The sequence below is a fragment of the Thalassophryne amazonica genome, chromosome 8, assembly GCF_902500255.1.
Source record: "Thalassophryne amazonica chromosome 8, fThaAma1.1, whole genome shotgun sequence".
Taxonomy (NCBI): domain Eukaryota; kingdom Metazoa; phylum Chordata; class Actinopteri; order Batrachoidiformes; family Batrachoididae; genus Thalassophryne; species Thalassophryne amazonica.
Window position 1 is genome coordinate 117,571,546 of NC_047110.1, and position 13,976 is coordinate 117,585,521.

At 42.4% G+C, this 13,976-nt stretch overlaps 1 protein-coding gene across 1 annotated transcript in view; it reads left to right on the forward strand.

The window, feature by feature from the left end:
• The window catches only part of LOC117515001 (laminin subunit beta-1-like), a 476,107-nt gene that overhangs the window by 58,490 nt on the left and 403,641 nt on the right, over positions 1 to 13,976 (forward strand). Inside the window, exons 3-5 of the mRNA XM_034175563.1 lie at positions 12,586 to 12,724; positions 12,962 to 13,035; positions 13,154 to 13,342. Of these exons, the coding sequence (XP_034031454.1) occupies positions 12,586 to 12,724; positions 12,962 to 13,035; positions 13,154 to 13,342 (402 nt within the window). The remainder of the gene's footprint in view (positions 1 to 12,585; positions 12,725 to 12,961; positions 13,036 to 13,153; positions 13,343 to 13,976) is intronic.

Below are 13,976 nucleotides of genomic sequence, written 5' to 3' on the forward strand. Positions count from 1 at the left end.
TGATCACCTGCGACTCGTCAGGACTCACAGCTGAGGTGCATCTGGATGGATTGGAGCATGTTGGCATTTAAGACTGGAGTGCACAGTGTGTATTTGCCAGAGACTCGACCTTGTGACCAGACGGGTGAGATCGTCGTCTTGGGAGCCATCTCATCAGCAGCGGACGCTGAGAATGTCCAGGTTTGATGCACGGTCTGTGAAAGAGGAGGGGGTGAGGTCTCACGCTCGTCAGCACACTTCCTGAGGTACGTTGGATTTTGTGACTAACAGTTATACAGTCAGTAAATGTGGTGTCCCTCACACCTTATTGTATTGAGCTGTATGTTAGTCATGTATCAGCTTCCACTGCGGTGGAGTTTTGTGAACGGGATGTTCCATGCCTGCAGGTTGGGAAGCTGATCAGTAATCAAGCCAGGAAGTGTTTGCTGTTTGTACACCTTTAAGTGTTCTGTGTGTAGAGTGTGGACTCACATAATGGTTCCTTCTTTCACAGACTCGGTTGTTGCGGCCACCTGGGGGGTGTCGGCGGGGTCCTTGGGTCCAAAACAGCTTCTGGCTCCGGACCGTTAGCGCTGCTGGGAGCGCACCACGCCAGGCCGCACCTTTCTGTTATTACATTTTCACTGTTATGTATTAAATTCAGTTAGCCTTTGTACCGTGCTCTGCTTATTTCATACTGGGTCCTTCAAACGCTGGTCGGTTCTCCGAGCTGCGTCCGACACATAACAGTTAGACTTTACTTGTGTGAAGCACCTTGAGGCAACTTTATTGTGATTTGGCACTATATAAATGAAAATAAATTGAAATTGAAGTTGAACTCCTTTTACACACATGCTAGTGTTCTCACAAAATTAAATAAATGGTAAATGGATTGCATTTATATCACGCTTTTCCATCTGCATCAGAGGCCAAAGCGCTTTACACATTAATGCCTCACATTCACCCCAATGTCAGGCTGCTGCCATGCAAGGTGCCCACTACACACCAGGAGCAACTGGCAGATTAAAGACCTTGCCCAAGGGCCCTTAGTGATTTTCAGGCTGGGATTTGAACCCATGATCCTCTGGTCTCAAGCCCAAGGCTTAACCACTTAATGTAGTCATGACTTCACCCCACCTCCCCATATAAAACCTGTCCCATCCAAATAAACTGTGCAATAAGGGGTTTATCAAACATCTGTATGGAGGCAGCAGATGATGAGTGAATATTTTGCTGATTTGCTCGTTGACCATGATTCACCCTCATGACTAAGGTGAGAAACCAGACTCATTTTGAACCCAAATGTTGTTGAATAAATTTAAGACTGTATTGTCCAAGTAGTTTGCTACTTGGACAAGTAGTCCAAGTAGTTTGCGACTTGGACTCTGCTCTCTTCCACAGCATGTCTTTTTCCTGGTTCTCTCCCTCAGCCCCAACCAGTCCCAGCAGAAGACTGCCCCTCCCTGAGCCTGGTTCTGCTGGAGGTTTCTTCCTGTTAAAAGGGAGTTTTTCCTTCCCACTGTTGCCAAGTGCTTTCTCACAGGGGGTCGTTTTGACCGTTGGGGTTTTTCTGTAATTATTGTATGGCTTTTATAAAGCGCCTTGGGGCGACTGTTTGTTGTGATTTGGCGCTATATAAATAAAATTGATTTGATTTGATTTAGTTTGTGCAGCTCTTTTTATTAATTTGTCAAAAGCCTTTGACAAAGAATTAATAATATTAGTTTATCTGAGCATGCTCCAGCATGGTTTTCTGACTACTTGTCAACTAGAACTTAGTGTGTCCAGTTTGCTGAGTCTTCCTCTGCCTTTCTCACTGTGTCAAAGGGCGTGCCCCAAGGTTTCATTCTGGGGCCACTGTTATTTTCAGTTTTACTTTAATTTTAATTTAACATTTATTTAACAAGGTTTGTCCCATTAAGATTGAGACCTCTTTTGCGTTGGAGACCTGGACATTTATAAAGTTTCCAATTCACCTAACCTGCATGTCATCAAATGTGGGAGGAAAGTGTATGAAACTTATTTCATACACAACAACATACATATTATAACTATATTTTTGACCAAGTTGTTGTGCTGCCTTCTCAGCCAGGTCACTCTTGGAAAAGAGAATTTTAATCTCAATGAGGCTTTTACATGGTTAAATAAAGACAATATACTGTAGTAATACTAACAAGAATAAGAAGAACTTTATTAATCCAGAAGGAAATTATTAGTCAGAGTGCCTAAACAGTAAACATTGATTTTTTTTTTTGCGGTGACCACAACATGTCTATGCAAAATGACTGAAGACACTTGCACAAGATGTTGACAGTTTTTCACATAGCTCCAAGTAACTGAAAAACTCACAGGTAGGAAGGACCTCCTGTGTTGTTCTGTGGAGCACCTTGGTGGCCTCAGTCTGTGGCTGAAGGTGCTCTGACAGGACGTCGGTGTGGCATGCAAGGGGTGGGAGGTGTGTCACAGATGGTGAGTAGTTTTCTCAACATCCTCCTCTCTGACACCTCCATCACAGACTCCAGCTTCACCCTACCTGGGTGCTGGAGCTGGCACCTTCCTACCTTGCTGACCTAATTAAACCTTACGTACCGGCCCGGGCTTTGTGTTCTCAGGGTGCAGGACTACTTTGTGTCCCTAAGGTGAATAAGAAGTCTGTGGGTCACAGAGTTTTCTCTTATCGTGCCCCTGTTCTGTGGAATGATCTCCCTGCGTCAATAAAACAGTCAGATTCTGTGGAGACTTTCAAGTCCAGACTTAAGATGCATTTATTTTCCTTTTCATATGACTAGCATACTGGTATAGTATAGTTCTAAGCTTTTTACTCTTTTAATTCATTTTATTAGTAAATGGAGCATGCTGTGGCCTCAACTTTATCTAAATTCTGGGTCTGTTAGTGAAGCTTAGGGCTAGTGGCCAGCGATCACCTTAGTATTTCTTCTGTTTTTCTTGTTGTTTAATGCTGACAAATTATACTGTATTTCTTGTCTTTCTGATGTCTGATTCTGTTTTTTCTCTCTGTTGGAGGTGCAGCTCCATCCAGAGATGGGTGTGGTATTTGTGCTGGAGACCCTTCTGTCCTGTGCACCAACAGCAATTCTTGTATATTCGTCCGTGAATTGTTCTGTGAATTATTTCTGTAATTTGTGTCTGTATCATGGCCCAAGCAGAGGGTCACCCCTTTGAGTCTGGTCTGCTTGAGGTTTCTTCCTCAGGTGGAGTTTTTCCTTACCACTGTTGCTCTGGGGTTTAGTAAGGTTAGACCTTACTTGTGTGAAGCGCCTTGAGGCAACTCTGTTGTGATTTGGCGCTAAATAAATGAAAATAAATTGAAATTGAAAATTCACCCCGAAGACGTCCGGGTGAGCGCTTCAAGATGGCGGTCTAGAACCTCGACGGTCCTGATCAGGTGTTAGAAAAACTCCACAAAACTCGATAAATTGACTTTGTACATGTTTATAATGACATATTATGCGTGGAGTTAGATCAAAGAAGAGACAAGGGGGTCCAAAAAACGACAGCCAAGAGAAGATTAATTCTTCAAACGCTGAGAACCAGATAAGCATGATGCAGGCCGTAGAGCCAGACGAAGGAAGCGAGCTAACTACTGCTAAAGCCTTACAGAATTTACGCGGTAATATAAAAGAAATGCAAAATGACATTAACGTAATGAAGAGGGATATCAAACAAGATTTGAGTAACTTCAAGGCTGAAGTGAATCAGAAGCTGGAAGAGGTGAGCGCGGATATTCGCAACCAGAGCTCAAGGCTAACAGAGTTGGAACAACGTGTGGACGATCTCGAGACAGTGAACATGGATCTGAGGGACACACTGCTCGATTGTCTTAAACAGCAAAAAACACTTCAGGACAAAGTTACCGACTTAGAAGGAAGATCGCGCCGCAACAATATCCGCATTTACGGTGTTAAAGAAGGGGCCGAAGGGAGCGCTATGTTAACGTTCATGACAGCATTCCTAAAAGAACAACTCTCCCTGAAGGAAGACCTGGATCTACAGATACAGAGAGCACACCGGTCATTAGGTCCGAAACCCCGGGATAATACGGTAACAAGATCTATCTTGGTCAATTTTTTCACCTTTGAGGGCAACAGGATCGCATTTGCACATGACCTGCCGACAGAAGTAAACAACAAGCTTAAAGAATATAAGCACATCAAAAAGATCCTCAAAGAGGCAAAGATTCGTTTTCAAACACCGTACCCGGCTAAGATGAGGATCCACTGGGAAGAAGGTCCATGTTTGTACAAGGATGCGACGGAGGCGGCTGAGGACATGAAGAAAAGGGGATACTCCGTACAGTGCCAAGCCCGAGAGATGAGGATGGGCCTCGACTTTCCAGAGATACACACTGGAACAAAGTGAGCTGTTCACACATTGATCGCGCCCGCGAGAAACTCCGTGAATTCCAACGACAGCAAGTATAATCTGTTTAACAATGAGACCTACTTAATGTCATCTGAATATTTATAACTAGAAGACTATGTCTCATTGACCCCCTGTCAACTAAAGTTTTTAGTGATGATCAGGATAAATAAATAACTGTTTGCTATGCTTAAAGGAGAAGGAACACTGTTTCAAGTGGAAAAGGAGACCCTATCATGGATGGGATTATCTCTCCTACAAGACTGGATAGGACGTACTGGGTGGATAGGGCAGAACGAGGCCCTAAGGTTGGAAGTCTTTATTTCATTCTTATTTTTGTTTTTTTTACTTTTACTTGTTCCACGTTCAAATGGTTTTTTGTTCTTATTGTGTAGTCGGCGTAAGTAAACAGGTGTACGGGTATGACTAATAATAATTTTAGAGCAGCTTCATGGAACATTAATGGTATGAACAACCCTATTAAGAGGAGTAGAGTAATGTCCAAAATAAAAAAGGAGAAAATTCAAATTATGTTCCTCCAGGAAACTCATTTGTCTCAAACAGAACACGAGAAATTAAAAAAATATGGATTTAGAAACACTTACTACAGTTCTTATAAATCAGGGAGCAAAAGAGGGGTAGCGGTTTTAATACATAATTCTCTGCATTTCGAATTTATTAAACAAAAACGGGACAGCGAAGGCAGGTATATAATGGTGCAGGGAAAAATAGAGGATAAATTGACTACTCTCCTCTCCGTTTATTTTCCACCACACTATGATCGGCACTTCCTGGGTAAAATCCTAGAAATAATATCCTCTGAGTCACAAGGTATATTAATATGCGCAGGTGACTTTAACACAATATTGAATGCAAATGATACAACCAACAATAAGAGGACAGTCACACCACAGGGTAAGCTGTTAAAGAAGGGCTTGGACGATTTACATTTACTGGATGTATGGCGGGAGATACATCCATTTGAAAAAGATTTTACCTACTTTTCCCCCCTCATGCAGTATACTCAAGGATAGATCTCTTCTTGGTATTCAGGAATGATAGACATAGAATAGAAAGCTGCGATATAGGTACCAGGGATATATCAGATCATTCACCAATTTATTTAAAGCTTCATCTTGACAATAGACCTAAAAAGACAATATGGAGATTAAACACAAGCTTATTAAATAATAAAAAAGTTATAAAAGAGGTCAAAGCAGAAATAAAACATTTTTTACAGCTAAATGACAACGAACAAGTTAACCCTAATATTTTATGGGACACTTTAAAAGCTGTTATAAGAGGGAAATTTATATCATTGAGTACAGCTATTAAGAGGGCAAAAGAAAAACAACTTAATGATTTGGAAAACACATTAAAAAATTTGGAAAGTGAACATATTAGGAATCAATCTACTCAGACCCTTGATTTAATTCGACAGATAAAGACAAAAATTTCAGATATCCATAAAGAAGAGGAGGAAAAGAAATATAAATTCTTGAAACAAACATACTGCGAAACAGGACCAAAGGCAACAAAATTACTGGCTAGGAAAATCCGCAAAAAACAAATGCAACAGTCAATACACACAATAGTAGATCCCAGCACAGGGAAATTAGAAAACAACCTTGAAGGAATAGATAACGCATTTCAAACTTATTACAAAATTTTATATACACAGCCCGAACAAAGAAATTTAGAAGAGGTTAAAACATTTCTAAATTCATTAGTCTTACCATCAATTGGAGAAAAGCAGAATGAAAGTTTAATTAAACCAATTGACAAGAAGGAGCTGAAAATGATGTTGAGAAAACTAAAAAATAATAAAACACCAGGTACAGATGGCCTGCCAGCCGAGTGGTATAAAATGTTTGAAGAAGAATTATTACCGGTATTATTAAAATCACTGAACTGGACACTAAAGAAAATGACTATACCACCTTCATGGTCAGAGGCGATTATCACAGTTATACCTAAGGAAGGCAAGGACAAAACACTGTGCAGCTCCTATAGACCAATATCAATTTTAAATCAAGATTATAAATTATATGCACTAATAATATCCAACAGACTGAATTTATTTATTTCGGAATTGATTGAAGAAGATCAGACCGGATTTGTTACTGGTCGACAAACTCAGGATAACATAAGACGCTCTCTACATATAATTCACCACATTCAGGCAAAAAAAGAGAAAGCAGTACTGGTTAGTTTAGATGCTGAAAAAGCCTTTGACTGTGTTAGCTGGGAATATTTATTCTTAGTTCTGAAACGTTTCGGTTTTTCTGAAAGCTCAATGAATAGCATCAAAACATTATACTCAGCACCCACAGCAAGAATAAAGATAAATGGACGTTTAACAGACCGAATAAAGCTGGAGAGATCCACTCGTCAGGGCTGCCCATTATCTCCTACTTTATTTGCTTTATATATAGAGCCACTAGCCCAGGCTATAAGAGGAAATAGCAATATTCAAGGCTTAGAAATAAATTCAAGAGAACACAAAATAGCACTATATGCAGATGATGTTCTTTTATACCTCTCGAATCCAGAACAATCCATTCGGGCCCTCTTAGACCTATTAGACACATTTAGTAGTTACTCAGGATATAAACTAAATATAGGTAAAACCCAAATTATGACTTTTAACTATACACCTTCAAAAGAGAATAAAAATAGAATCACAGTAGACTGGTCTAAGAAAGCAATTAGATACTTGGGAGTATGGCTTACTCACAATTTAGGAGATTTATATAGGAAAAACTATGACGATGTAAATAGGAAGATTAAGGAAGACCTCACACAATGGACAACATATATATTAGATCTTAGAGCAAGAACAGAGGTGATAAAGATCTCGATACTGCCCAGGTTATTATATTTATTTATGTCATTACCTGTTAAAATTCCTCAATCGCAGTTTCATGAGTGGGATAAACAAATATCCAGATTTATTTGGAAAGGTCACAGACCTAGAGTTAAATACTGTACACTGAAGATCAAAAAAGAAAAAGGAGGACTTTCTCTTCCTAGCCTACACGACTATTATCTTGCGGCCCAACTTAGGGCAGTTATACTGTGGTGTGATGACACAAATGAGGCTAGATGGAAAGAAATAGAAAGGAAAAACGGAGATATTCCAATACAGGCTTTGATTGGCGATTATAAATTGGCGGAGGCATGTCAAAAAGATTTAAGTCCGCTGGTTTCTTTTACATTATCGATTTGGTTCGGGTGGTGAAAAAATTAAAAATGTGGGATCAGATAAGAGTTTTAAGATGGGCTGCATTCGACTCAGAGTTCATACCTAACCAAATGGACTCAACATTTAAAAACTGGTCTTATAAAGGTATAACTGCATACTGTAAATTATTAAATAAGAATGCCATGCCGAGTTTCCAAAATTTACAACAGAAATTTAATATAGAAAACAGAGATTTTTTTTAGGTACTTACAGCTACGTCAATACTTACTTACAAAAGTGGTGAAGATAACAGAATATAATAAGATAACGCGTTTGGCTACACAGACATACCACAATCAATGCAAATCGATCATTTCTAAACTCTACCAAGGTCTATTGAATGGCAACCGTAAATCAACAGATTATATTAAAAGAAGATGGGAGAAAGAACTAGATAAGAATATTTCAGATGAACAATGGGAAAATATGTGTAAATCAGCAATGTCTACCTCTTGTTCTTCTTATTGGAGGGAATTTTGTTGGAAATGTTTGGTCCGATTTTTCATAACCCCAAAACAACAAAGGAGAAATTCGGGAGCTGTTAAGTGTTGGAGAGACTGTGGGGACATGGAGGCCAACCACACCCACATTTTTTGGTCCTGCTCAAAAATTTCTGGATTTTGGAACAGTGTCATACTAGAAATTGAACGGATTATGGATTTAGAACTGTTGCAACCCATGTCGACATTATTATTAGGAGACCTCCCAGAGGAAATTACAAAAAATGACAGATATCTAATTAGAATGATGGGAGCTGCTGCCAAAAAAATGATTACCCAAAAATGGCTTCACCCAGATCCACCAACGTTGGAAGATTGGCTGAGAAAACTTGAAGAAACTCGCAAGATGGAAAGACTAACATATATGCTTAGACTACAACCAGATCTCTATGTAAGAAGGTGGGAGAAATGGCCTAATTTACATGGATCTGATGAATGATTGATCTTAAGCTCCTTCCAAATGTCATATAAATTACTGTTCATAAAACTTGTTAAGTTTTTGCTAATGTTCATCCCTGACTTCTGTTTATATCATTCATCGGATAGATTATGTTACAATAGCCGACTGTTAATATGTTGTTTTGTCATTGTGAAATTGTTATGAAATGTTTGTATAATCAATTGTGAAACCTAATAAAAATCAAAAGTATTAAAAAAAGAAAATTCACCCCAAGACAGAGCCAGCTCTCCTGATGAGCTTGTTTAGTCTGTTGTTGCCTGCTGCCTTCAGCCTGCTGCCCCAACACACTACAGCATAGAAGATGACACTGTAGACCACTGAGTTATAAAACATCTGTAGCATATTTCTGCAGACATTGAAAGATCTGAGCTTCCTGAGGAAGTACAGTAATATTAGTAGTAACTGTTAATTTGAATATTCATGCCAGTGTCATGAAGTTGGTGCTCCAGCATTGTTTTTGATCACACTAGATGTTGGTGCAGCTGTCTCCAGCTTGACTGCAACCCAGACCACCTCTGTGAGTTGGGCTGACTGGGCCGGCTGGCAGAGGTCCAACGCTCACATGAATCAAGCAAACTGGACTTTGGGGGTATAACTGACATTTACTCAATAGACAGACAGGCTTTTTTTGAGATACTGGCGTCAAACTGTCCAGGACTGATGATTTAGAACTTTAGCAGTAATAATGACAATGATGGTAATAATGCATTTTTTAAGTATTGCATTTTATTTAGCAGCTTTGAAAAGTGCAAAATAAAGCATGTACAAAGTACCCCCCCCCCCCCCCAAAAAAAAAAAAAAACAAAAAACACAGACAGACACACACACACACACAAGGAGTATTCTGGATGCATTGACGTTATGTTGTCATTAAGGGGTGTTGTGAGTAGAATTTGGAGGGAAAAATGAATCTTATCCATTTTTGTATAAGGCTGTAACATAACAAAATGTGTGAAAAGTGAAGCTCTGTGAAAACCTTCTGGATGCACTGTGCTCATTGTGATGTGCCTGTTAATTCATTAAGTAGACACTGCTCAGCCCTCCTCAATTTGATTTCTTTTAATTGTGTAGCACCAAATCACAACAAAGCTGCTTCAACAGGCATCACACAAGTAAGGTCTAAACTTTCCAACCTCCCTGAACAAGAACACAGGAGACAGTGATAAGGAAAAACTCCCTCTGATGATACTGAGGAAGAAACCTCAAGCAGACCAGACTCAGGGGGGTGACCCACTGCTTAGACCATTCCAACAGTTATAAGGGTTTTACAGATTTACCAAGCTGAAGAAACAGAAAACAGAAAAAAACACAGAAGAGCAACAAGAACATTTTGTTTTTAAGATTGAAAAGACTCAATCTTGGTGTGCTCCACAACAAAAAAATAAAAATAAATAAAATAAAAAGTTTTGGTTAGTTTGTGTGAAGTGGGTGTTAGCAGCAATTGGAGATGGTTTTATCTCAGCAGGCAGGGACATTTGAACCGGCATATGTGTGTGTGTGTGTGTGTGTGTGTGTGTGTGTGTGTGTGTGTGTGTGTGTGTGTGTGTGTGTGTGTGTGTGTGTGCACGCATGTGTGAGAGAGAAAGAGAGAATGTGAGACATCACTGTAAAGCACTTTCACCATGAAAGTGCAACATAAATGCTGTTCATTTACCATTTATGAGATGTGAAGAAATTTTGATGTTTATAAAATTTTGTTGGTCATTTTATGCAGTGGTCATCTCATCTCATCTTCAATCACTTATCTGGGTTTGGGTCACGGGGGCAACAGCTCCAGCAGGGGACCCCAGACTTCCCTTTCCCGGGACACATTGATCACCTCTGACTGGGGGATCCCGAGGCATTCCCAGGCCAGTGTGGAGATATAATCTCTCCACCTAGTCCTGTGTCTTCCTCGGGGCTCCCAGATGGACATGCCTGGAATACCTCCCGGGGTAGGTGCCCAGGATGCATCCTTACCAGATGCCCAAACCACCTCAGCTGGCTCCTTTCCATGTGAAGGGGTAGCTGTTCTCCTCCGGGCTCCCAACTGAGGAGTGAGCTTCTCACCCTATCTCTAAGGGAGACACCAGCCACCCTCCTAAGGAAGCCCAACTTTGGACACTTGTACCTTTGATCTAGTTCTTTCGGTCATGACCCAACCCTCATGTCCATAGGTTAGAGTAGGAATCAAGATTGACCAGTAGATCGAGAGCTTCACCTTTTGGCTCAGCTCCCTATTTGTCACAACAGTATGGTAGAGCGAATGCAACACCACCCCTGCTGTGCTGATTCTACGGCCAATCTCGCGCTCCATTGTCCCCTCACTCGTGAACAAGACCCCGAGGTGCTTGAACTCCTTCACTTGGAGCAAGACCTCATTCCCTACCCGGAGTAGGCAATCCATCGGTTTCCTGCTGAAAACCATGGCCTCAGATTTAGAGGCTGATCATCATCCCAGCCACTTCACACTCGGCTGAGAACCAATCCAGTGAGTGTTGGAGGTCACAGGTCGATGAAGCCAACAGGACCACATCATCTGCAAAAAGCAGTGATGAGACCCTGAGCCCACCAAACTGGAAACCCTCCTCCCTGACCACCGGTCTCCACCACCGTGTTCGAGGGTTGCCACCCCTTGAGGCACCTAAGACCTTCAGGCCACAGCTCCCCACTGAAGCTTTGAACATTGTCCATTCTGGTTCAATGCCCCCAACCTCCACAGGGATGCTAGAAAAGCTTTGCCAGAGGCGTGAGTTGAAGAGCTGTCAGACAGTGGGCTTCTCCAGACGTTCCCAGTTCACCCGCACTATCCATTTGGGCTTACCAGGTCTGTCCAAAGTCCTCCCCCATCCTCTGATGGACTCACCACCAGATGGTGATCAGTTGACAGCTCTGCTCCTCTCTTTACCTGAGGGTCCAGAACACGCAGTCTCAAATCAGATGATAGGATCACAAAATCGATCATCGACCTTCGGCCTTGGGTGCTCTGGTACCATGTACACTTATGAGCATCCTTACGTTTGAAAAAGGTGTTTGTTATGGACAGTCCATGACTAGTACAGATGTCCAGTAACAAACGAATGGTTGGATTTAGATCAGGGTGGCCATTCCTCCCAGTCACACCTCTCCAGGTGTCTCTGTCATTGTCCATGTGTGCGTTGAAGTCCCCCAGCAGAACAATGGAGTCTGCCGCTGGAACCCCATACAGGACTTCGTTCAGGGACTCCAAGAAGGCCGAATACTCCAAACTGCTGTTCGGTGCATACACACAAACAACAGTCAGAGTCCCTGCCACCCAAAGGCACAGGGAGGCAACCCTCTCATCTTCCGGGGTCAACTGCAATGTAGCGGCGCTTAGCCAAGGACTTGTGAGTATTTCTACACACGCCCGGCACCTCACATCCTGGGCAAATCCAGAGAAGAATAAAGTCCAACCCCTATGAAGAAGAGTGGTTTCAGAGCCGAAGCTGTGCATGGAGGCGAGGCCCAGCAGATCTAACTGTTAATGCTCCACCTTCCGTACAAGCTCTGGCTCCTTCCACCACAGAGAGGTGACGTTCCACACCCTCAGAGCTAGCCCCTGCCACCCGGGTCAGTGCCACCCATGGGACAGTGCGTCCAACACCAACGTTCCCCCTGTGGGTGGTGAGCCCACAGGGTGGAGATGGAAGGTCTGCAGTGCCTTTTGGGGCTGTGTCAGATCAGGCACCACGGCAAGCCCAGCCACCAGGCGCTCACTGATGGGCCCTACATACAGGCCTGGCTCTAGACAAGAGGCCCGGGCTTCCTCTGGGGCAGGTCACATTTCCTCTGCCTTGTGTTGTCATGGTGTCTTGTGAGCCATTCTTAGTCTGGCCTCCTGCCTGAGACCAATTTACCATGGGAGGCCCTACCAGGAGCTCAAAGGCTCCAGACAACACAGCTCTCAGGTTCATAGCAACACACAAACCTCTCCACCACGATAAGGTGATGATTCCCAGAGAGGAGTGACACTGTGGTTTGTAAATTAAAATCGTAACTACAGTCTTTGTCATTCTCATCAGGAGGAGAAGAAATGTTTTATGTGTGACTCAGTGGCCCCCTATGATGAGGTGACCAATCAGACGAGCAGTCACCGCATTGAGAATGTGGTCACCACCTTTGGACCAAACCGTCTAAAGACCTGGTGGCAGTCAGAAAATGGTGAGTTCAGGTGTTAATGCTCAGTTACATATGAAACAAAACATTTAAAAAAAGTCTTTCTAATGTTTTATTACCTGTCAGATGGTATTTTAACATGGCACAAGCAGGAAAAAGAATGACATCGTTAATTACATAAACAATGTCATTCTTTCAGATCTGCAGGTAAAGCCAAAGGGAATCTAGTCTTTACATAATTTGGATCCCACACCTGTTTGTCTGTCCACTGTGTGCACGCAGGTGTGGAGAATGTTACAATTCAGCTCAACCTGGAGGCAGAGTTTCACTTCACTCATCTCATCATGACCTTCAAGGTGAGTCAGACCTGTACGGTGATGCGGAGCAGGTGATTTTCGGGTCAACCCAGCTTAGATCTGTGTCCATCACATGATGAAAATTTTTGCATTTGTATACAATTCCACCCCCCTGCAGACATTTCGCCCTGCTGCCATGATGATCGAACGGTCAGCCAATTTTGGGAAAACGTGGCAGGTCTACCGTTATTTTGCCTATGACTGTGAGGCCTCGTTCCCGTTCATTTCCCGAGGTTCCATGCAGAAGGTGGATGACATCATCTGTGATTCACGCTATTCTGATATTGAGCCATCCACAGAGGGAGAGGTATGTGTGTGTGTGGGTGTGGGGGGACACGCTGTACAGTTTACACCTCAGACCTACACTTCCACAGTTAATTGCAGTGTCACTTGAGGCATCATATATATCCCAAATCACTGTCATGACCAAAGAAACAAGAGAAAATGCACAACAGTTACAGGGGTGACTCACATCAGAGACCCAAACTCAGCCACATGAGGTGTGCAGCCAGTCCATTCTGACTGCCACCCCAAGCCCGAATAAATGAGTAGGGTTGCATCAGGAAGGGCATCCGGCATAAAACAAGCCAAAATAAAGATGAAGCGTACAAATCGAATTTCCATAACAGATCGGTCGAGGCCCAGGTTAACAACAACTGCCACTGGTGCCGTTGCCCCGCAGAGTACCGGCAGAAATTGGGGTACTGCTGGGTGAAGTAGAAGAGGAGGAGGAGGAGAACGTGTCCACAGTCAGTGAGAAAAGAGGAAAACTTAAAAGGTGGAAGTGAGAGTTGGACTTTGAATGTTGGCAGTCTGACTGGCAAAGGGAGAGAGCTGGCTGATATGATAAAGAGGAGAAAGGTAGACATATTGTATGTGCAAGAGACCAAGTGGAAGGGAAGTAGCAGCATGATAACAGGTGGGTTATCATGGTGAGGACA